Source organism: Doryrhamphus excisus, chromosome 9 (assembly GCF_030265055.1).
Source record: "Doryrhamphus excisus isolate RoL2022-K1 chromosome 9, RoL_Dexc_1.0, whole genome shotgun sequence".
Lineage (NCBI taxonomy): Eukaryota > Metazoa > Chordata > Actinopteri > Syngnathiformes > Syngnathidae > Doryrhamphus > Doryrhamphus excisus.
Window position 1 is genome coordinate 9934812 of NC_080474.1, and position 25529 is coordinate 9960340.

The 25529-nt window shown below is 40.4% G+C and overlaps 1 protein-coding gene across 1 annotated transcript; it reads left to right on the top strand.

Moving 5' to 3' along the window:
- The first annotated feature begins 298 nt into the window (after nt 1–298).
- Nucleotides 299–24328, top strand: calcrla (calcitonin receptor-like a). The gene is made up of 13 exons (XM_058082515.1): nt 299–466; nt 16200–16305; nt 17586–17739; nt 17838–17948; nt 18208–18320; nt 18514–18605; nt 18693–18819; nt 18955–19108; nt 19182–19242; nt 19408–19474; nt 19899–20117; nt 21553–21594; nt 22125–24328. Exons 2-13 carry the CDS (start codon nt 16225–16227, stop codon nt 22344–22346), a joined length of 1443 nt encoding a protein of 480 aa, XP_057938498.1. The 5' UTR covers nt 299–466; nt 16200–16224; the 3' UTR covers nt 22347–24328.
- Nucleotides 24329–25529: the final 1201 nt, after the last annotated feature.

Consider the following 25529-nt stretch of genomic DNA (forward strand, 5'->3'; position numbering starts at 1 on the left):
AAATAAATAGAAATCAGGGTGGGGACAAAGACTTTATATATAAGTATGTAAAATTAATTTCATACTAAATATATAAACATTACAAAGTGGCCCAATGTATACTTTGAAGATACAATAAATAAAAGGTTTCATTTTACATTTTTAGCAAGAAACCATCTTTTATTTACTTATTTACTTGTGCAAAGTGTGTGAGGGTTTCATGAATGAGATAAAACAAAAAAAAAATTGTGGAAATTCAATCCTGCGTGTGCGTGTGCGTGTGTGTCTCTCACTGCAGGCTGGCTGTGACGTCACAGGAAGCGGTGGGTGGCTTTGCAATATCAACCTGACAGCCTTTTAGCAGCGCTCAGTGTGAGCTGGGACTCACCCTGTCAGACTACGTCTTCGTCTGCATCGACCATACCGAAGACTGGAGATTTTGTTTTTGTGTGTGTGTTTCTTTTAACGGAATCGGGCTCACCTTCCGGTAAGATGCTGTCGTCGTGACGTGTGTGTGTTATTCGCCGAGCGTCACAGTGATGTGTCGTGCAAATGAATACTCGGTTGACGATGCGGTTTGCGCAGCCGTGCGTGTTAATGTGAAATGCATGTCCTCAATCCTTTAGAAACCATCACATAACAACATAGAAGTACCGATCATGACGCTGATGGTTGAGACTTTGTCATGGATTGACTCTTTATGATGTTTTTTTAATGAATACTGTACTATACAAGCTTAATTTCTGCGTTTTGTCTTGTGTTCGAACTGTATAAACCACTGATTGCTCCCATACAGACTACAGTCAAGTAGATGCAAGCACTTCATTCATGTTTTTTTTGTTAGGCCCAGGAATGTGAGGCTGTTTGAAGCACAATGCCAAACTGATGGTGATCATGAGGCTTTTGATGTAAGGCATGCCCATGGTTTGCTAAATCATCTGCATGGTTACATAAGCTGCAGATTTGGACATGCTGGAAGTTTGCGGGCTGCCAAGAGTGGACAGAAACATGCTGAATGATGTCTAAGAGAGAGTAAGATATGACGAGGATGCTAATACACATGGGCTTTGAGTTTATTGCCCTTCAGGAAAGTTGGATGACATAAGCGAAGTCAATCAATGAGATGGCATTTTAATGAAGATGAAATATGAACACATGAAGATGACTGGTCGGCTTTTGCCATAAAAGCAAGGAACTCCTACATGTGGGAAAATGTGGACTGTGTGTCATGGTTGGAAATAATCATGACAAAACAGTCTTCAGATATACGAGACACGACAGGAAACCATGGAGTTGTGTTTGCATGGCGTTAGTGATGACTTGTCACATCTTTGGAATACCTAATTCAAACCTGTGTAAAATACTCAATTTTTGTACTTGCATTGTCAAATTTGAAATGGGACTAGGTAAGAACTCAAGCGATTATTTTTTTAGTCTATATCGCCAAATTAGTTATTTTGAAGGCATATTTTTCTGTACAAAAACACTACTATCTTCCTATTCAGTGAATTCAAACAAACACCTAATCCTCTGTCAGTAGCACATAGACATTCTGACTGTTGGGTTTAAAACTCATCTTATTAGACATGACTCTACTCAGAATGGTTTATTTAAGGTATGACTATTTGAGAAATTTGGCCAAAAAAAGAAATTTAGAGGCAGTAAGGGGTTAACCTCCAAAGTTGAGGCCATGGTTCTCAGATGGAAAAGGGTGGATTTCACTCTGCAGCTTTGGAGTTAGATCCTCTAGGGCCTTCTACCTTTTCATGGTTGCAACCCGTCATTAAACTAAAAGAGGAAGACATTAATGATACCCTTATTTTGCTTACAAGATGCAGCAGTGCTCTTATTTTGAAAAACGGACATTGTTGTGTGTGTTGGGAATGAAAGTGGGTTAGCGTTTGTGATCAGATTCGCCACTATTGGGCGTTCTGACGGAGAAATACTTCCCCACATGAACATGCAATAATGCCATTGACATTATATCATTTTCCTTGAGATTCCATGTTTAACAGCAAATTCACTTGAAAATCGTAGGGCCCAGTCTTGGGCTCTTGTTCATGAGTGAGGGTAGATTAGAGCATGAGATTGGTGCAGCATCTGCAGTAATGCAGTCTTTCCACTGAAATGAAATGCTGCACAATATCTGTATACAGTAATCCCTCGTTTATCGCGCTTAATTGGTTCCAGACCCCACTGTAGTCAGCGACTTTCCCAGAAGTAGGATCCTTTATTTATAAGACTGGAAATATGGTCGGGTTCTACAGGAGCCGAGTACATGAGTGGACAGGAAGTGACATGAGGGTACAGAGTCAAGTTTTAGCCTGGGTTACTGTAACAACAGCAGCCCTTGTTTTTAATTAGGAAATATTATTCCAAACATGCAATAAAGGCCTGTTGTTCCAGCAATCAGCATTGCAGTTACATTACTGATACCTAGTGACTAGTGTAGAATGCTACCTATCATCACAATGTCTTATATATGTTAATATATAACAATGTTAATAACAAATATGTTAATAACAGGCTGTAGTCAACCATGAAACCATTAGCGTTTTATTAATATAGTTGTCACGAGCGGGCTTGCGAGCTTAGCGATGCGACCCCAGGATGCAGAGAGCAGGACCAAAAATGTAGGTACAAGGGATTTAATGGCGTTTGAGCAATGTAGCCAGCAACTACAGGCAAACCAAAAACAAAGACAATGAAGCCACAAACGAAGGAGCACACACCTGAACTAAATAGGGAGAGTGGAAATTAGAGACAGGTGTGTGAAATGAGTCAGAGAGAAAGCAGAAGGGAACAAGAAAGGAAGTAGTACCAAAATAAGGGCATGAAAACTGGAACAAAGGCAAGGAAGGAAACTAAGGGAGCTGTCACGAGAGGGTGACGCCCACATCGTGACAGTACCCTCCCCTCAAGGACGGATCCCAGACGTCCAAAAAGTCCACAGACCAAGAGGGATGGGAGGGGGGGGGACCGGAGGTGGGTTGCTGGCCGGACCTCTCCAGAGGTCGGCCAGGGTGGCAGGGCCACGTAGGAGGGCGGCCTGCAGGGTGAGCAGCCCGAAGGGAACCGGGCTCCTCTGGAGGACGGCCATGACGGCAGGCCCAGCAGAAGCCATGGATGGACCCCTCGGTCTTGGCTGGACTGTGGAGCAGAGGAACAGCACAGTGAGTCTTTGACGAGAGGTAACCTACCGGACAGCACATCCCGGTCAGCTGGAAGAACTGGTTGCGCTGGCGGTCCGGCGGGCTGTTCCTCATCAGGCGACCAGCTGAGGGCATCATCCCCACACTCCTCGGACAGGGTGTGATGTGTGTCCCCACCTCTCGCCTGAATACAGCTGGGGTAGGCTCCAGCACGCCCACGACCCTCGTGAGGATAAGCGGTAGAAAATTAATTTATGAATGTTTGAGTCAAAAAATGATTCTTCCATTCTGCCAGCATTATGTTCCCCTACTGTAGCCAAAATGAACCAACCCTTGACCTTAAATCGAGGTACACCTACTAAATGCACAAGCTGAGTGCATTGAGTATGGTGAGCATGCCGTCACGTCTAACACTCAAACTCTCACGCTGGGTGTTTAGTGTCCGAGTCTAAAGGCAGCCTGTACATGTAGGCCAGACAAAGGTCTTGGCAGCATAGCTCCCAAAGCCTTGGCGATCTCAATGGCCTGGTGGATCTGTTCCTAAAGCAGTGGCATTTACAAAGTGTGTCAGTGGAATCTCATTCACACCACAGCTGAATGGTGTACAGCAGTGGTTCCCAAAGTGAGGTGCGCGTACCCCTGGGGGTATGTCAATTGCCATAGGAGGTACGTGAATAAAAATGAAAAGCAATTTGCGGTAAAATGATGAGTGAGCCTGAATGCGTCACAGTGCGAGGAGACTGCATCAGGGAATAGACAGTTGTTCCTTGCATCACATCAACAAATTAATAAGTTTGAATGATTACTTTGTGCATCAAGAGTGTTTCATCTTGAAGAGTTCTTAAAATTCTTTTAGAGTTGGGACACCATGGAATTATTCCAATCAGATAATGGACACTCAATACTCAACAAGCAGGATCAAAACTAGCAAACTGCTGTCAGTGCTGCTCAAGCTTTCTAAAATTGTGCTTTCAGGTGCATCATGTGGTCTCAATTTATGTGATCTTTCATATTACCAAAAAACATACGACTTGTCAATGTGAATGCAAAGCGTCCAGGAAGTGACATGTACGCATGATGTCACCCGCATTTGCATGTGTTTACCGTAGAAGTGTGTGTGTTTGTGTGTGTGTGCTCTCTGCACATTTGTGGCAAGGATTTTGTGCAAAAGAGTCAATATTATCTTAACCAAATGACCATGCATGGCAGATTAAGAAGGAGGGCAATAATTTTGGCTATGGCAGTTCATGGAGAACTTGCTGTGATGTCTGTTCTGAGTGTGTGGGTGGATGTCGGAGCCACACTACCCCACATGTCGGTGCTGGGACATTTCCGTGAGCTGCTTCACTAATACAAATAATAATAACAATAATAATAAAATAATTTTGGAGTGCCAAGTAGAGCTTTTGCCGACATCAATGTGTACCCATATCCAAGTATCGTAAGCCAAAAGTCGTTCGCGACCTGACATTGGGTTTATATCTGCATACGGATGAGGTATGACTTGTCCCATTAACACTGACATGAAATAAATCAGAATAGCCTTAGTGAAAAACGATCCAATTAAGCAATTCCCTATATCTTTAACATAACAGTAATTGTCTGTTGTATTTTTTGCCAGCCATCATGGACTCTAACCCGATAAGATAGGAGCAAAAGCGTTCTTCATAAAAGCTTCATAAAGCTTGAGTGATGATGATTCTCATGAAACATAACCACATCATAAATCATTGAGGTGCAGTGGGCTCCTGCAGCCTTCCTCTTATGGCCTAATCCTTTGTTCCCGATGCGACTATGCAAGCATACAGTACATTTAATAAGGCACCTGGCAACACTCATTTGTGTTAGCGTCTTTCAGAGACATTCAAGTTGAGCATTGATTGTATTACAAGTTCAATTCAATCAGCAACTCGGGTGAAAAACAATTCTTTATGTCTTCATCTCAGTTTCCAGTTATATTAACGTGGAAGAACAGTATACCCATGCATGAGTATTAAAATTCCACCCTTGTGTTCAGTTCAGTTCTGAAACCTTTTGATGTAATATTTCCGCTCTTTCATAATGTTTTCCTATCCAGTTTTAATTTCAGCACACAAGGTGCTTAACGAGAGCTCTCGCAGGCTAATGTCCTCCGGGGAGCTTTGTCAGTGTGCAATGGTGCACAGTGGAAAGAGGCCGTGGACTCTCTAAAGGTGTTCCGTGTTTGCGTGAGCTAAACAAAGCATCGGGCTTGACACAAGCTTCCTGATTTACAGTGTGGGAGGGGTCATCTGGCGTGCATGTAGAGGAAAGGGGAGGTTCTGTGTGCATCTGCCCTCCAAAGGTGAGCATGCAGTGCCGCTGCATGCTGACATTTGAATTAGTGAAATTAGCTGGCCACACATAAGCATAGTCAAAACCTGTTTGGTAGTGTATCATCAACAAATTCTGTATTTGTGATGTAAGGTGTCACACAGTACAACTCCAGCACAAATACACACATAGATTACAATTATGCAATAAATAAATGTGCTCTTATTGCATACAATGATTGCAACATCAATCAAGATAATTATATTCTCCCCCAAGTCTTCCTTATGCAAGATGGAAATATGACTGTAATTCAATTTTACTTTTTGCTCTGGTACTAATTATGTCTGCCTCTGGACTTCCACCATTCAATCCATACTTTACATAGTGCAGTGCTTCATGAAATATCGTTGTTATTATTATTATTATTATTATTATAAACAACTCCTTCTGTTGCATTTCATGAGTCAGGAACTTTTACCTATGTCGTCACCCACCAATATTACCGTAGTTTCTACCCCGCATCATGGATAACACACAAAGAAGTGCATATGATGCAGCTTTCAAGTTTAACGCAGTCAATTTATCTGACGCAATGTCACGCTTGGTGTCACAAAAACAAAAGCAAGGAAGAGTGAGAGGGGCTGACAAAGTGTGTGACAATGGAATTATGTGGCTTTTCAATTCTGAAACTAGAGAAGACAACTTTAGTGTTTTTAATTCCCAGGAGGAGAATTAAGTGATGAATGACTTTTCTGGTAAGCTAGGTTTAACTAGCTGTGTTACACACACCGTTTAATTTGAATTTTGTTCTGTGTACTAAATATCCTATGTTACACCTTGCACACCTGTGGCTTATAGACCATATATGTGTACAAATCTTTTTTTCTTGAAAAGTAGTGGGTGTGGCTTACATATTGGTTTGTTCTGTAGTCCAGAAATTACGGTAATTGTCCTGTGATGGAGCAATACAATCAGTGATTCGTATCTAGTACAGGGTTCACATGTGCCCTGGAAAACCGGAGAAATGATTCCCGGTTCAAGTCATGCAAAACATGGAAAATGAGGGGGGGAAATGCTCAAATATGCTGGAAACAGTGAAATGATTTATCCTCTCTTTGCCTGATGAATGTAAACGGGTTATAAGTTCAGCATGTCTGAAGCAGTTCTGCAAGTTAGTGCTTCTGATTGACTTTGTTGCTAGATTTAGCATCTTTTCAGACCCCGTTAAGAACTTAGCACCTAGAGACAAAACAAGCAACTGTAAGCTAAAGCATCTCCAGCATTGATTCATAGGACACTAACTTGTCTCGGTAGCGGCTGAAAAAGTCCTGGAAAATAATGTTTTGGACAGAATGTGAACCCTCGAGTATTATTTGGGATGTTCAATAATGTCAACCAATATAAGCATAAAAAATGACATATCAGACGATATTGTTGCAGTTTTTTCTGCTGTTAATACGAATGGTGTGTCTTACCTTCGGGTTGAAAATACAATACAATTTGTTAAAGCACTAATATCTACTATCACACCTCAGGAAGAATCACTCAGACTAACATACAGCACTATGCCTCAAAAAGATGAGAACACTCAAGCTATTTATTAATGATGTGAATAGCTCAGTTGGAGGGGTGAGTGTAGCGTCTGCTTTGTTGGAATATTGCTTGGATACCTTCGTCAGTAACACAAAGTCGTGGGTGGTGGTGTTTGTATTGGCTGGCAGAGAAGAAGGGAAAAAAATATAATAAGATGAGGATATGAACAACCGTTTAAAAATATATCCAGTATTTGTTGTAGATGGTCATTTAGTCCTCCTATTTCTGCACTTGACAAATGGAATCCAGTGACCTGTGAAAGTATCAGTGCGTGTAGTGGAAGGAATTGGTGGAATTAAGTACGTTTTCCCACCAGACTGCACTGCATGCCCAAGGTTAAGGATGTACAGCACATACTTAGCTGGTTATGTCATGTTTTGCTTGAATGCAAAGTAAACGTTTTATACGAGGAGATTTAGAAGTAGCTGTGCTGGTGCAATGCATGATGGTGCTGGCTGGGTTTATTTTTAACCAGTGTATTTTTATCAAGCTATTTGTACAATTTTCCCTTGCGCATGCAGGAGGCCCCTGGAAATTGATCCCTTTGCTATGATAAAACCCCCAAGTACCCTTAACCCTCCAAAGTCAACTCTTGATCCGAAATACAGAAATACAGAAAGGGGAATGTGCAAGTGCAACGACTGGCATGCTTGTTATCATAGTGTACCGTCATCATCTGTGTTTTGCAGCTTATTTTATTCGGGAAGGAATGTATTTTCCTTCTACTCTCTGTAAATGAGAAGGTACTGGCTCCGTGTTTTGGTGCAGTAATGGAATGTCCACATGTATGTCAAAATGGAAAGACATTGTTTCACTTTCGGATATCAAAAGTTATTTAAAAATAAATAATATTATATGTGTTATTATTATCATGCAATTTAAATAAATTATTTCAATTACTAAATAACAGCAACCAATCCAAAAAATGTGCCCCAGTGACGTTTGCCGATATTATTCAAGCTTACAACAACATTATGGCACAGACTTGGCTCATGGATCGGAAATCTCAGCAGGTGGTATTGGAAATTTTCTATACGTTAATTACATTGGTATCGGAACCCGATACGGATACTGGATCGGATTTGCTCCATCCCTACGTCTAACAACAATCCCCAAAGCTTAGTTTATCCTTCTGTGTTGAGGTGAAGGTGCACAGGACTCCTCCTAACCTGGACTTTCTGGTCTTATTGGTGTGATTCTAGCTCATACGGATAACTTTTCTTCCACGTTGATTAGTTCCAACTCAAGTAACAGTCTGTGTCTCTCTTCAGTCACCATTGTTCAGTGGCAAGCAACACAGGAAACTCAGGAGATAAATAGTCGATGTGTGTTGTGTTTGCTTGTTGAGTTGACTTTCCGGAAAACACAGCCTTTAGCATTTCAACAGAGCACACGTTCAACCCTGAGGGAGTCAGTATGATTCGTGCCACTTGAAAATGTCAGAAGCTTACAGAGTTGACCTTTTACATTGTCCATCACGTACACCTTTTTTTTGGGTATCATTGAAAATGAACACTGTCCGTGCATTTGGCAAGATCAATAATCCTGATCCTAGTCTAATATTGTTGTTGAAAGGAACCAGGACTTGTTCAACTGGGACGTGTTGCTTCACAGTGGCAGGGCTCGACAATAACGATGTACCGATGGCCTGGGGCAAGTTAAAACAAAATTCGGGCAAGTAAATCTAATCAGTGATATTCCCGTCGGGCAAGTGCACTTTGGCATGCCATACTGCCAAGAGTTTTTTTTTAAAGCGGTTCTTGTTGGGTGTTGGTAAAACACGGACTGCGTAATTCTGGTGGTAATTTGCAAAGCAATCCTTGCAAATCTTGAAATGGACCCATCAGAATCGTTTATTTAGACCGCGGTCCGTAATCCACAGTCCGCGTTTTACCCACACCCGTTCTTGTTCGCGATCAACCAATCAGCGATCGTTTGACTATGAAAACATCCATCATGGCGTCGCTGCCAATGTCGTCTAATTCTGAAGGAAACACCAAAAAGTGATGAACCTCCTAAACAAGTATTTTATTAGCGGCAGCAAATCAAATGATGGCACAGGTGAGTGAATCACATTGCTGTGACAATTTGAAGTTGTCAAGTGCTGATTTTGCACGAGCTACAAAATCTAGCGCTTCCATTTCTCTGTGTATTTTTCTCACCTTTGCTTCACAAATTATTGTTTGACCATTGAGCTTTTTTTTCTGGATTAAAAACACAATACTAGTACACAAATGTGTCTATTCAATAATGTTCCATTGTGGTGCACAACTTTTAAATATCACTGCTTACTACGACTACGAAGTGTAAGGTATTATGGTAGGACTCTCATTTCATCTTTATTTGAGATTCTCATGTGATGCCACAAAAAAATTACATGATATCATTATGGCAGTCTTTTCATTTTACATGGGGCAAGTTCGGGCAAGTAGTTCTCACCTTAAGGATTCCCTATGGGCAAGTCATTTTGGTTTTTAATGTAGGTCAACATTATTAGATACCGCTAGGGCTGCAAATAATTTATTATCATTTATTATTCTCTTAGTTGCATAATCTGAAGCTAACTGTTTTGATTAACCAAGGAATCAGATCAGAGGACCAGATCATTATGAACCAACGCAGTGGTTTGGTCACAGTTTTCCAAAGTCAAAGCTGATGGGTGCAAATATCTTGTTTTCCCTGAAACACAAAGAATTAATCAAATAGCAAAAATTAATAGATTCAGTATCCACATTCTCCCAGGAGCGAAACCAATAGTGGAATCCAGTCATCCTGTTCTTCCATAACCACAGTTCTGTGCACGTCCACATGCTTGCCCTGGGAACACAGAACTGTTGGCAGCAAGTTCATGAATGCAGTGACTCGAATGTTTATGCATCTCATGTTGTTTCCCATTAAACGAAACACAACTTCACCGACATGTAAACGCACACAATATTGCATGCATCGGATGTAATGTTTGAGAGTTGAAGAAGGCTCCACCCCCACATCTGTGTGGGAATGTTATTGTACTCTATGACATCTGTTAGTGCCTTTGGCGAATGCGAGGTTTTTGCAAGGGTGACTCTTATGTCCTGGGATTAGTAATGTCACTGTCTAAGATGATAAATTCTGATCCATATGTTTTTTTAAACTCACATGAGAGAGATTATCTAAATGTACAGCTGATCCCAGGGGAAATGTCCACTAGCTATATTTGGTGTGGTTGACTGAGAGAGGAAACCCTTGGAGGGAGTGTGTTTCCAAGCTGATCCTTCCTGCTCTGGAGTTCCTCTTCAAACCAAGCTCTTTTCAAGCACAGATAACATACAGTTTGTAAGCTTTTAAGGGTTGACAAATTTTCAAGTTTCTGGGTTTATTGACCTGTGTACATATTAAGTCATTAACGACCAGACATTTTCCAAAAGACATCTTCTCCAGTACTGACCATTTTAAAGGATTTTGACTGATCCTTCAAGGCCCATAGAATATTGGGTTCTAGCGCTGTATAAACATGGTATACACCAAAAGAAAGATTCGGCTCTCATCTTTCATCAGAAATAGATGATTTGTTTCTCCCTTCTTCCCTTCTCTATTAATCAGCAGTAGAACTAAGGTAAGTTTCAGCAAGATATGAGTTCTCAATAAAGGAGAAAAAGTGATTTTTGTCAACATACATTTCAAGCATAACTTTCACTTTGAAACATATTTAGCCATATATATCCATCCATCCATTTTCTATACCGCTTATCCTCACGAGGGTCTCGGACATGCTGGAGCCTATCCCAGCTGTCTTTGGGCGAGAGGCGGGGTACAGCCTGGGCTGGTCGCCAGCCAATCACACGGCACATATAGACAAACAACCATTCACACTCACATTCATACCTATGGACAATTTGGCGTCGCCCATTAACCTAACATGCATGTTTTTGGAATGCACTCAAGAATGCCAACTCCACACAGATATGTTCTACCACTACTCATTTTTATGGCTTAAAACTGCACTAAAACAAGATCTAAACAAGATCTCTTCTATTGTGCACATCACCTCTTTGTGCCTCTTGTGCAAAAAAACATATAAACACGCCTTAGGTAGTGAATGAGTTAACTATCATATCTGATCTGATCAGGAAACATTAACATTTCACAAACACTATGGCTTAATTCAATTCATATAGTGTAGTTTAATTCACCACATGAACACCTGCACGCCGCAGGTGGTTTCCCACAGAGCATGTTTGATGTTAATACATCATAAACTGCACTTTGAGCGAGGTGTTGCATGTGTTCAATGCAAAGGGAAACCGGGCTGGTATCCAACATAAGGTTGACAGTGGAGTCCAACTGTAAAAAATCTCCATGATGTAATTTAGTGTTATACTGATTAAAGTCCTGCGATCACCATGTGAGAATGATCAACACCCTTGTGTAAGGGTGTAACTGATTCATGTTTGTAGTTCATGTGTCGCATAAAGTAAAGATTGTATAGAAAGTGAATGGATGAAACTTCTTTGAGTCATTCTTGGATTGTATGCAAACAACAAGAATGCCAATTAAAGAATAAAAGGTTTAACCTTTCTCTCTCAATGATACGACTACTACATGGCACTGCTTGGTTATTATGGTTGCTTTCAGAGAATCAGTGACCTGGCAATGTACTGCATTCTACTGTGTACTGAGAGAGTAGTGTGATTTCCGACCCTCTGTGAACATGACGTGTCCTTACTGTGTGTGTGGCTGCAAGCAAAGAAGACAGTTGAGTTTGCTGATGTTTAAGCGTTGTTTGTTTTTGCAATGAAGACATTGCCAATCGACCACCCCCTCCTTACAATGTCCGGGTAGGCATTACAATTACAGCTGCAACAATTAATTGATGAATAAGCAATTGTGCAATGAATCGACGACTATTTTGGTATTTCATTACCGTATTTTCCACACTATAAGGTGCACTTAATTTTCTACAAAGATGACAGTGTGCCTTATTATTAGTTCAGAAATCTGCAAAAATGTTGTTGTGCTACTTTGGTAGGCGCTTTGCTTGATGGACTGTGAGACCCTTCCAGTAGGATTAACTAAGGAACTAGATAAGGAGACCTATTTTGCTCATTTTTCTACCCTTTGTATTGAATTGTGGACTCCTATCGAGCAGCTACACACAATAACCCTTGTTCTAGATCAGGGGTGCTCATTAAGTCGATCGCGATCTACCGGTCGATCGCGGAGGTGGTACTGGTCGATCACTGGTCGATCGCGGCGTGATATTAAAAAAATATCATCCCAGCATCAATGCCGTCACTTGATTGATATACAGGGCAGCCATTCAGATGACAACTGAATGTTGCCCTTCGGGCGACCAATCAAATCAAACAACGTCTGTAAGTGCAGCAGAACTTACGATGTCAGCCTATCATCCATCCCCGTTACTTGATTGACATACAGGACAACCAATCAGATGACAACTGAATTTTGACCTTTAGGTCACCGCTCATGCGTAAACAGCGATGCAAAGTGCTAAGCTAGTCGGCGAATTGCGAGATTTTAAGCCCTCGCTAAAGTTTATGGTCACTAAAATGAGTGAAGGAGCTGGACCAAGTAAAAAGGCAAAAACTGGACCAAGTAAAAAGGCAAAAAACATATCACTTCCATACGGATATGGAATATTATACGGATATTGTGATACGGATATTATCCATGACTGATAAACATTTGGAAGTGTGCTTGAGGCTGGCTATCAGCAGCTACTGTCCGGACTATGCATCCCTGGCTGGTTCAATTCAGTGCAAGTCATCAAAGTAAACTCAGGTAATTACAAAAAAATTTAATAGTTAATTATGTGTGTTTTGCAATATTGGCTCATTTGGTTATGTAAGGTACATCAACATACATTGTACGTACAAATAATCCTCAATACATTTGAAAATAAATAGATGTTTTGCATTTTTGTAGTGGGTAGATCATTTTGACGCGGTCATTTTAAAAGTAGCTCGCATGCTGAAAAAGTGTGAGCACCCCTGTTCTAGATCCTCCAGAATCTGCACCTATTCCAGCTGTATTTCCTTGGATTTGTGCTTCCTGCCAAAACGGTCTGTTGTAATTTATACCACAAACGGCCCGTCTCGGGGCACACCCACTCCAATGTGATTGGTCAAACTCCCAAACTACTTCCTGACTAGTTAAAACAACAGTTTCGAATTTAGTAAGTATAGGAGTTGATAATAAATGATTAGCGACTGGCAGCTCATAATCTACTAGCTGGAGAGGAGGCGCACTCATTGTCGGACATACTTTGTCAGAAGCATTACTAGTGCCGTGAAACTCAGAAGAACCGGAACGCGAGAGCGCTGCGTCCACCTCGCCTGCCCGAGGAGGAGCACTCATTGTTGGACACACTTTGTCAGAGGCATGCACTGGTGCCCTGGAGCTCAGAACTTGGACGTGAGGGCGCCCCGTTTACTCATTACAGACAATCTATTAGTGCACCTTTCCTGGCAAGAGCGCCCTGCTTCTGTCTTCAGCAAAAGTTCGGCAGATATTTCACGTTTATGTTCAACAGTCCTGTGTGAAATTGTAACTACATTTGTGGATCAGAAAATTGGAAATAGCATAATAGAGGCTTTTTAGGGTTTTTAATTCTTGGAATATAGAAAAATATACAATTATTGAAAATGGGGGGTTGGTTTTGAGTTTTTGGCCCCGGACAGGATTGAGTTTGACACCCGTGGTGGATTTAAGTGCTTTTGGAAACATCATTAAACTACAAACATGACTTTACCTTAACTACTACCTATTGTTGTGAAGATAGATGTTTTATGATTATTAAATAAGTATATTAAGTAAATTGAACATAGCTAAGAACTAATTCCTGCTTCCCACAGTTTCTAAAAAGGACAGCGGGTCAGCACAACTGAGCTATTTCCTGTATGGAACATTTTCATGTCCCATGTTGATACAATAAGCACAAGATACTCACCACTGTGCCCCAGCCAGTCAACTTTGTTTGTTTTTTTTAAAGGCTGATAGTGACTCAAGAAAAAAATTGTGTGTGTTCCATGTTTATTTTTTTAGACTTATACGATGTCAATTAATCCCAGTTAAATTACGTTTGAATCCAGGAGCAATCGCTTTTTCACACACCATGTAGGGCTGGATCTTTTCACATTGATAATAAAAAGTAAAAAATGTTGTGTACAGCTGAAGCTGTATTGAATTGCTGTTGAAATGTTTGAAAGTTGAAATGTAGAATGAATATGGACATATATTGGAGCAATGTAGAAATGTGTTGACATATGGAGTGACTGTAGGAATGGTTCCTTGCACTTTCAATACTTTCAGGTGGATAACTTTTAGGAGGTTAGTGTATGCATTTGGTCAGATCATGGGGGAGACTTTGAAACGTTGTAGTATAAATCCATATATGAAATATATATTTGATGAGACAATATTTCCTTTATTACTATGAAATATACAGTCTTCCTAGCTTGCCTTATCTTTGGAGGGATACCAGCCTAACGAACATGTGATTTCCACAAAGCGGAAGCTGGGAGTGTGTGGTGCCAAACATCCTGAATCACTGAGAGATGTTTACAATGCAGTATCTCTTTAGGGATGGTGGGAGTTGATAAGTGCAAGCTGAGCTCTGGCACAGGGTTGGAAGACAACAGCTGTTCTGCTGAAGCTGTTTTCCAGGTATCAGATGCAATAGTTGACGTCAGCTCTTGATCAAACTGTACATGACTAACCACTTCTGTGAGACCCTACACATAATGGTGCACCGCCCACGCTGCTTTGTGGTTAAGTTAAATGGACCTTAAAAGATCAACATTCAAGTGTACTGTAGCTGGTATTAGCCTGTTGAGAATAGTTTTTATTAAAATTTTGTGGAAATTATGGGATCGCATCTGTTGTTCTATTGAATTTTCAAAGTCTTGGAATGGATTTGTTTGTAGTTCCACGAATTGTGGTTTAAAGATTTTATTTGTAAAAGTAGGTCAAGAGGTATTTTCAACAGTGACAAGAGTTTTTTTATTATATTTAGGAAATTCAGCCCCTTTGGTACCTCGACAGTGTATTTTTTCAACTGAAAATGTGACCACTGTAGTAATTATTGGAGTTAAGAGTTATGTTAGTCGTGTTTTTTTATATTCCTGGGGGTAGCTGGGGGTGAGGGGTGGCATGCTTCCTGTCAGAACCTGCACGTTGTCACCGGGCATTTTAAAACACTCCTTACATTAAAGTGGTGAAAATATACTATATATATATATATGTATATATATATATAATCGGGTTGAAAAAAATATATATTCACCGCTTTATTGTAAGGAGGATATATATACTCTAGCCCGAGTCGCGCACACAACCACAATACAATGCTAAGCTAAGCTAACCCGCTAGCTTCCATTCACTTTCCGCCAACTTTTGCCGGTGTTATCACTATTTCGACCTGTTTAGTTTCGAACAATAATGTGTTGACAAAAAGATGACCTGATTAACTGATTAATTTGAGGGAAGAGCAGCTGCCCATGTTGGTATTGATTGATATGTTTATCTGGAAAGAAGTACTGGACAACATTGGTAAGAAAGCCAATACCAAGCATATTCAATTTATTTTCAGCTGCTTTTTATAGGCAGCCTAATATCGGGTTGAATTTCTTTGCATTATACATATTTATAATGTCACATTTGCTGGTTTGTACTCCATAAGGTGGAAACTAAACCAAATGGTTATGTTCCATTAAAAATGCCGTAAACATACTTTTGTTAAATTGTTGCATATAACACCTCAGAGCAATAATGGTGTGTGTGCTTTTTAGAAGCATCTAGGGAGAGATCACCTCTTGAAAAACTCACTTGCGCAACATCCAGAACTACTTTCTCAGCGTCAACATAATGAAATGTAATACTCAAACCTTTTGAAAGCAACATACTAGATTACTTGGCAATTGACGTACACGTAAAGTGTAGCAATTGACGTACCCCACTTTGTGTTTAGGTTGGTTCCAGCTTCATCATCCACACCTACATGGTTGCAAATACTTTCACATAAATGTTGACATCTCTTACCTGCAAACCACCCCACCCCACCACCCTACTAACTAAAAAACCCAAAAATTGATCGGCACTATCCACGATGCTTGTCACCATCTCATTTGTGACTGCAGATGAATTTTCCTCTCATTGTAATTTTTCATTTCTATTCTGTTCCAGATCTGCATTTTTTAACAGTCTCTGCATGGCGAAAATGAAGATGGAGGGTGTCTGGAAGAGTGGAGTAGTAGTAGTTATGCTGCTGTGCTCTCTGTTGGACTGCCAAGTAAGCAAACCCTGGAAAAACTATGATTAATGATGTATACACATCTGCTCTGGTAACAAAGCAAAACATCTGCCTTGTAATATTCCAACAGCGACATTTATTTCTCATTTTGATTTGGTTGTGTTGTGTTGATGTGAATTCGGCTTCGGCCGTTAACCCAGCGACTTATGCAGCAGGGCACCTAATTTATGGCTAAATTCTTGACATTCTTGACAACCTTTACTTCAGAACTACTACAAATGGTTTAAATACTGTGCCGCTCGCGAGTCAGCGAGGAAAGCTGTTTTTTTGGCAGGCGTCAATCATGAGCTGTCAGTGCACTCAACAGGCTTGTCAACCCATCGGAAAACGTAGGAGCTCATTATATATAACAGCATAACGACAGTTGATTAATTGGGGCACTGCAATGACTTCAGCCTCCCACTGGGCTCCAGGTCCTCTGGCTCCCTCTAGAGGACAGAGGCGGCGTTCCAGTGCCATCCACCAGTTTGTATGCTGCTTGTCCTCCAATGAAATGGTTTGCTCAAACAAAATGCATGATGAGAAAACTTCAAAATGTTTTTCCTGTCATTTTTAACTTGTATTGGTGCATGTTTGCATATTTTTGAGGTATACCTTGTTGTTGAGATAACACTATGAGTCAGATGGTATAATGACCTCCTGCAACCGATCGGATGACAAGCTCATTGAACTCATGATTGACTGTCGCATAAAGAGCTGCCTGGTCCTCACAGACTCGTTCGCGGCTTATACACCAACACGGCTTGTATATGTACAAATCTGTTTTTTCCTCAAAATTTAGTGAGTGTGGCTTACACACCGGACTTTGCAAATTCCCCACTGAGGGATGAATAAAGGCATATCTTATCTTACAGTCATAACTAAGGCAGGACAAACTATGCAAAGAATGTTATATCACTGGAAAGTTCTTTATGGTGAGTCGTGTGCTATTTATACTCTGTGACATTCTGTGTAATCATAGCAACAAAATTGATGAACAAAGTTGAAAACAGACCCTATGGAACTCCCACTCCACATGTTACATCACTAGACAGTGGTGGTGGGAAGAGCCCAATTTTTATCTGGTAACATTTTGTGTAACCATAGTAATATAATTGACGTCTAAATTTGAAAATGGCTACTTTATTAGGAACCTATGATTCAGGCCACACTGTGCATTTAGCATGCTAACAACCTACACCGATACTACAGCGGACCAGAGGTTAGCACCAGGCAGGCCCGTTAAAAATCTTTTTTTTCCCTGTCCATTCTTTTTGCAGATATGCGTGTGGGCAAGTCTTGATGTCAATGAAACTCAGCAGCACCATCCCGCTAATGTGTACCATGACATGGGACTCACCAGGAACAAGATAGTCACAGCACAGTTTGAGTGCTACCAAAAGATAATGAAGGACAACCCTTCCAACAGACAAGGTACAGTCATTTGCCGGGTTTAATGGCTCTTCACACTTTTTTCCCGCTGATGTTTCTCGATGGGTCTGAATATTTGAATGCGGTGTGTGTGCTTTTAGAGCCCATGTGTAATCGCACTTGGGATGGGTGGTTGTGTTGGGATGACACCAAGGCAGGCGTCAGCTCAGAGCAGCACTGTCCAGACTACTTCCAGGATTTTGATCCTTCAGGTGAGCCATGAACTGTGCTTGACACATACACTGAGTCCATTTCCATGTGTCGAGCTGTAGTATCATTGGTGAGTTCCATTCATACTCAACTTAGGTGCACCAGATGCATTAGGATGAAGTAAACCTTAGATCGGGTAGCAGTTTTAACAGACATATTTTGACATCATTTACTCAAAATGCCTAATGAATACTGATCAAAGTCAGGGTTACACTACCTAATATGGAGAGTATCATTGTCTTATCCTCATCTTATGTGCAGAGATGGTTACAAAGATTTGTACAGACAGCGGCCAATGGTTCTTGCATCCCGAGAGCAACCGTACATGGACCAACTACACTCGCTGCAATGAACACACCAGCGAAGGCAGAGTGGTAGGATAAAGTTCTGTAAGACACTAATTGGGTCAATAGTGTGTATATAGCTAAGGGCTAGAGTATGTATGTAATTATAATATTTGAAATGAAATGCAGAAATATGCAATTATATTTTTTACAATGTATTTTTTCTTGTTATATTTAATTATTTTATTTCCAAGTTAATGATGTCACTTTTCTCTTCGTGCAGACTGCAATGAATCTTTTCTACCTAGCTCTCATAGGACATGGACTGTCCTTGACCTCGCTATTTGTCTCTCTCGGAATATTCTTCCACTTCAAGTGTGTGATCATAGCTTATTTGAACAGAATCTATTGATAAATATTTAGGACTCATCATCTCATCTCATGTTTTTTTTCTTCCTGCAGGAGTTTAAGTTGTCAAAGGATCACACTTCACAAAAACCTGTTCTTTTCCTTTGTGCTCAACTCTGTGATTACCATTATTTGGTTAACCGCAGTTGCAAACAATCAAGAACTTGTGCAGAGGAATCCAGTGAGTTTTTGTTATTGGTTTTGCATATTGCACGATAATTGTTTTGCTTACCATTATATAATATATGTGTGAAATGCAGGAGAAAGAACATTTGATACAAGCTGTCACAATGTCTACTATGTTGTTTTTCTTTAGACAAGCTGCAAAGTGTCACAATTCATTCATCTTTACCTATTTGGTTGCAATTACTTCTGGATGTTGTGTGAGGGAATATATCTACACACACTTATTGTGGTGGCTGTGTTTGCTGAGAAGCAGCACCTGATGTGGTACTATCTTCTTGGCTGGGGTACGTCAGCAACACACACTGTGGACAGTCAACAAAAGTAACTGCAGCCAAGTTTTTTTTTTTTTTTTTTCAGGCTTCCCTCTCATTCCCGCTTCCATTCACGCAATTGCAAGAAGTTACTACTACAATGACAAGTAAGGAACACAACACATGTACCTTTTTAGATTGACAGATCGATGCTTTCAGCGTACATCTGTACTTGCTAATTAACTCCCCTTCAATCCCTGCGAGCTGTTTCCTCGTGTCAAATGAATCCTGAATGATGCTTTTTCTTTGTTCTCATCTTCTCCCTCTGTTAGCTGTTGGATTAGCTCCAAAACATCACTCCTCTACATCATCCATGGCCCCATCTGTGCTGCTCTCCTGGTAAGAAGGTTTGCTTTCTGTGAAGTAAAGCCACCCGTCAATTTTATTGCACAATGTGCAACACTTGGATGATATCATTTCATTCTGTTTAGCTCGTGGAGTCTATATTCTCCCCATAGACCTGTGCTGCTTTATAGAAATGAGCCTGATTAGCACTCACAGCCCCCAAAAGAACAGCATCGACTCTTAATTTGTCAAGAGTCAACGTGTAGCCAGTCAGCTATGGTGTGTTCAAGGGCAACCAAACAAAGTTTGAAATTGCAATGCTTGACGAGAAACACATAAACGTGTAAAAATTGTGGCATTTTACCTGCTTTTTTTAACATATTTTAAATTATTACTGTTATACTGTATATTATTGTAAACATGAATAATGCTAGTTATATTTTTACCCAGTTACATTGGTGTGGTTTGTTTCCCTCAGGTTAATCTGTTCTTCCTGCTTAACATTGTGAGAGTGCTCATCACTAAGTTAAAGGTGACCCATCAAGCAGAGTCAAGCCTCTACATGAAAGCAGTGAGAGCCACCCTCATCCTGGTGCCGCTTTTGGGAATCCAGTATGTCCTGCTTCCCTACAAGCCAGAGGGACGAGTGTCCTCAGAAATATACGACTACATTATGCACATACTAATGCATTACCAGGTGAGAATTGTGATTGCCGTCAATTGCCGTTTGCCGTATAATACACAAAATGACAGCTTTTGGGGGAAATATCAGGGTGAACCTAAATGTTGACTTAATTTGAGCCTGTCTAAACATTTCCATAAAAAGGCAAAAATGGGGGAGAAAAGAGCATTACTTTGAGCACAATATTGAACTATTAGGAGAATAGTCACAACATGAAAAGGAAATAGTTTGAATTTTATCAGGGAAAAAAATAACTACTAAATATTAAGTCAAAATCTTATAGATTTTAGAAGCATGAAGTTGAAATATTAAAGAAAAAACATAATTTTATAAAAGTCATAATGCTATGAGGAACAAACAAAACAAAGAATGCAATTTCAAAAATTAGAATGGGAAAAGGTTTTTTGAGAATTACCATAACTTTCGGACACCTGACACCAAATTCATACAGATTTCTTTTTTCTACAACTGTATAGGCCTCACTTGTCTATAAGGCGCAGGTCTCTGTTTTAACTTGGTATTTTTACACAGAAAGTCACACTATAAACCTTGCAGTCCTACCTCCCCATGTGTAGAATTACTACTGGCTGTGTGCTGGTCACTTGTTAGCCTCACTGTTATGCTAATGTTTTCAGCATGTGCACCGACTAGCTCTGCCACCTCTTGGAATCGATCTCATGTCTTATGAAACTTTTTTTTTTGTTTGACTGAAACCTATTACTTGGATTTGATCAGTTTTTGTGTCAATGTTGGCCATTATACCTCTCATGCCTATAATTGGACCATTAATCAGTCCGGCCTTGGTATGGAAGAAAAATTTCATACCAATAAAACGCTGTGTCACCTACAGCATAAAACTTGCGATGCACATGCATGCACATCTTCACAATATGTAACTTTGTGGGTTGGTTTACAACATGTAAAATATAAAAGTGCCCCCACATCCATAATTTTTCAGTATGTACGTAGCCCCGGCGGGCTGGAAAAGGTTCAAACCTTCCAAAGAAAAATATTCATATGATACATGATGGTTGTATTATTAGAGTAGTTTATTTTCCGTTGCATACAATACACTTGCAATGTTGTCCTTGAAACATGATGTGTTATGTGGCTGACTTGGAACGCCAGCAAGGCGTTTACTCAATGGGGTGTCTTGTTTCATATGTAGTATTAATACTCTGCTTTAAGCAAAAGTCAAGTATTCCTGTGTTTATGTTGTTGGCAGCCCGGAAGCAAAGTACAAATTATCAAAGCTGAGAAGTGTTGAAATCGCCAGCCTCTTGGCTATGTTGTTATCTGATCCCCAGTTTTTGCAGGAAGGGCAGGGCCGTGCAGGAAGAGGCTCCTAAGCAAGCTCACCAATCTTTCAAAGAACTCCTTGTTTTGATTGGACTTTGGTAGAATATTGATGATTTAAACTGCATGATAATGATGATTGTTGACATTTCAGGGTCTACTTGTGGCCACCATCTTCTGCTTTTTCAACGGCGAGGTAAGACGGGTTTTTGTTTCCGTCAAACTTCCATAGATCTGAATTCAACGCATGCACAAACACATTGATCGGTATGTTACCTTTGACACTCTGTACACTCTGCATCATTTTCTTATCAGTGGATGTTGATCTTGGCAGGAAAAGAATAGGATTTTTAATTTTGGCTTGGGATGAACACTACACTGCTCAGGTGGTAAGAAATACAAAATATGCAAGCTTGTCTGGAATACTTTTGGAATTATAGATACAAATTAGATTTGATCGTGTGGAGTGGGGCAAATGCAAATAACCCTAAGGAGGCGCAATATGGTCATTACCTGCCATGGTTTATCTCACAAGCAAAATATGCAAGCTTAAATACAATGGAACTTCCAAAGGCAACCACAAGACATCCAGCGGTGAGAGAGGACGAGAAGTCTAGTCTTCAAGCAGAGCTTGCCGCATCCCTTGTCGATATTTCTTGCAATTCCTTATTGACCAATGAACGGCAGACTTACTGACTGTGTGCCTTGCTGTGGTCTCTCTGGCAGGTGCAAGCAGTCTTACGGAGGCACTGGAACCAGTACAACCTCCAGTTTGGCAGCAGCGTAGGAAATCACTCGGATGCTTTGCGCTCAGCCTCCTACACAGCTTCCTCCATCACGGAGGTCCAAGGCTGCTACAGCATCGACGGCCACTCAGAACACATGAATGGCAAAGGCTGCCATGACACAGATGCATCCATCTTCAAATCGGAAAACCCCTTCGACTGACCGTGTGCTCTGTACTCAACCTTCAACAGGTTTGACACCAATACCTTCCAAGGCACTCTTCATCAAGTTTTGTCAAGTCAGCACTGAAGGAAAAAGACTACATACTCAAAACACTTTCTCTGAATGCTTTTATTAAAGTACATTACAAAATGCTTTTGACCTGTTTCGTGCCAAACTTACCCTTACCCTCCTCATTTTTGTTGTTGTTGCTATAATTATGATATAATAATGTAGTTAATACAGTGTATTCTATTCTGTAGGCCATTTAACAAACAATGACAAAGCATTTTTTATTTGTTTCATTTGTTTTTATTGTAATGAACTGTAGTATGATGGTCTGGAAGCTGCATTGTTTGTTTTTTTTAAGTCAATGCACTGGCAAGAGACAAATGGGGTTGCTTTAAGAAAAATTTTGCATTAGATACTCTTGAACAAAATCTTAAGATGGGTAGAAAATTGTGGATCCACAATTTGGCTCGTTCCGAAAGATCCAGGTCTGCGTTACTGTCGATGCCGCAATCCGCCGGTCGATCTCATTCCATCTTCCCCTGACAACTGATCGAGCGAAAGCTGAAGATCACTGCTTGGTGAAGTAAGCAGGACCACATCATCTGCAAGAAGCAGAGATCCAATCCTGCAGCCACCATAGAGATCATATCAATGCCCTAGCTGCGGCTAGAAAGATTATGAACAGTCGGTGACAAAGGGCAGCCCTGGAGTTCAACCCTCACTGTTTCGTAATCAAAGTTCTGGCACTTTCGTAACATTCAGTTACGCAGTGTACTTGAACACGCATAATAAAAATGATTAAATGTTTCCCTGGCTGTGAATATAGAATGTAATGTTCCAGCTCTAAGAACCATTCTTCACAGAGACCCCAACATGTCAATGTTTACTTTAAGCACTTGAGGCGCACTGGTTGGCCTGCCGATAAGTCAGTGTCAATGTACAAAAACCCCAACAATAATTTACGTTGAAAACCCAATCCTAGGTTCCACTCTGATCAGATTTTGTGATTGTAAGATTGAATGATTGTTTTTTTTCACACCAAAAGTTGGTTTTGAAAATGCCCCTAATTTAGCACTCTTAATTTGTTCTTACATACTATCTTAAGCACACTGTCCATAGTGCTGGCAAGATCAGTAAAGAGGCAAACAAGAGTGAGACATCTCTTTGTGTGTGAATGGTTTATTTTACAGTGGAGTATAATATACCCAGAAGCCTTCAAGCATGAAATATTATCTGACTTGGACAAAAAAAATCGACAGCGGATAAGGACACGGACCCCGAACTGTCTGGCTTTGTTTGCCACCACGCTTTGTAGTTTCTCACGTCTTTGTATCCTTTCTATGAACTGCCATATTATCCAAAAACTACGTCAATTTTGTAAATAGTTTCTTCCACCCCGCACTGTGAAAGTATTGTTCATTTTGCCATCTTTTTTTCTTATTTTGGACACAGTAACTCTTGTTCTACGTTAGTAAAAGCAGAATTTTTATTTTAGCAGTCTCAAATTCTCTTAAGTAAAATTGTGTACATGCTTTACGTACAATGACGGATCATGGAAGTTCCTGGACTTGGAGTTAGTGTGTAGAGCCAGGGGCATAATGGTAACTGATTTATGTACAGTTTGACATCTTTTTAGGATGCTACAAAGATGGAGGTGGAAAGTGCATGACAAAAGCATTTCAGACAATGTCTTGTCATTTATTTTATAAAGTGTACTGTATTATACCAACATAATCTTAGTTTGACCTCACTCTGCTGTTTGAATGTAAGGATTTTGTTTCAACTGTTTTTTATGATTAAATAATGTTGCTACAGTGTATATATATTCATACTAGAACATTATAGGACAGCACTACACAACCTTGTTGTTCTTTGCTTGTTTTTTGTTACTTTTGTTTTGTTGAAGGAGTATAATGCACCACCACTTTGTTACACCGACCTAATAAAGGTAACTACAATATTGATTGTTGCTATTGATTTGATGTTTGAAGATCATTGAATGGGCACAGTGAACAATATAGCAATATCTATATACATCAACATAGGGTAAAGTAACAATAGCAACTAAATAATACAATGGTCCGATTGTTGTTTGAGGAAAACAAAGTAGTGAAAAATAACAAAATAAAAACAAACTACTATTCCCATTGACTTGCCATCAAACCCTTAGTTTTTTGTCCTTAAGGCCTTAAATCCCCAGAGTTCGATATGAAGGAACGGCATTGCTGGATCCAGTCTTTCCTCTACTTTCCCTTCTAGTGCCCATGTTTGGAGTTTTATAAGCCATGTGGCTGCGGCAGGAAGACACCTGACTATTTCCATTTGTCATTACCGTGGGAGTTGCAAAGAGTCATTCCAGTGATGGGCAAGTAAGCTTTTATGAAACACGAATCCACTTGAGCTAGTTGTTTCAAAACTGTGACACTTCAGTTAGAGTGACCTTTCCTGGCAAAGTGTCAGGTCAAAGTGGGCAGCCTATTTTATGTTGTTTACACAAGTGAAAATAATAACTGATTGATGATGACAATGGAGGGTGCATGGTGGAGGAGTGGTTAGCGTGCAGGCCTCACTGGCAGGAGACCCAAGTTCAATTCTCTGTCATCTCTGTGTGAAGTTTGCATGTTCTCCCTGTGCATGTGTGGGTTTTCTCCGGTTTCTCCAGTTTCCAAAAAAACATGGTCGGTTAATTGGCGATTCCAAATTGTTCATAGGTATGAATATGAGTGTGAATGGTTGTTTTTCTATATGTGCCCTGTTATGTACCCTGTGATTGGCTGGCGACCAGTCCAGGGTGTACCCCGTCTCTTGTCCGAAGACAGCTTGGACAGGCTCCAGCACCCCCCGCAACCCTTGTGAATGATGAAAATAGAGGTGACTCATTTCTGTAAAGAAAGAGATTTTTGTAAAGAAATCATTTTTTTTAACAGTTTTTAGATTAAGACAGTTTTTTTTTCCACATTTGCGGAGGACTCTCCCACAAGTTTAAGTATTCCCACCTATTAGAACCAACTCGCCTGGCTCCATGATGATCCAAAAGCGCGAACAACTTGGGGCCTCATGGTGTCCTAATGGTTCTCATGCTGGCCACACGGTCATGACTCTGTGTGGAGTTTGCGTGGGTACTCCAGTTAGGCTAATTGCCCATAGGTATGAATGTTTGAATATGAATGTGTG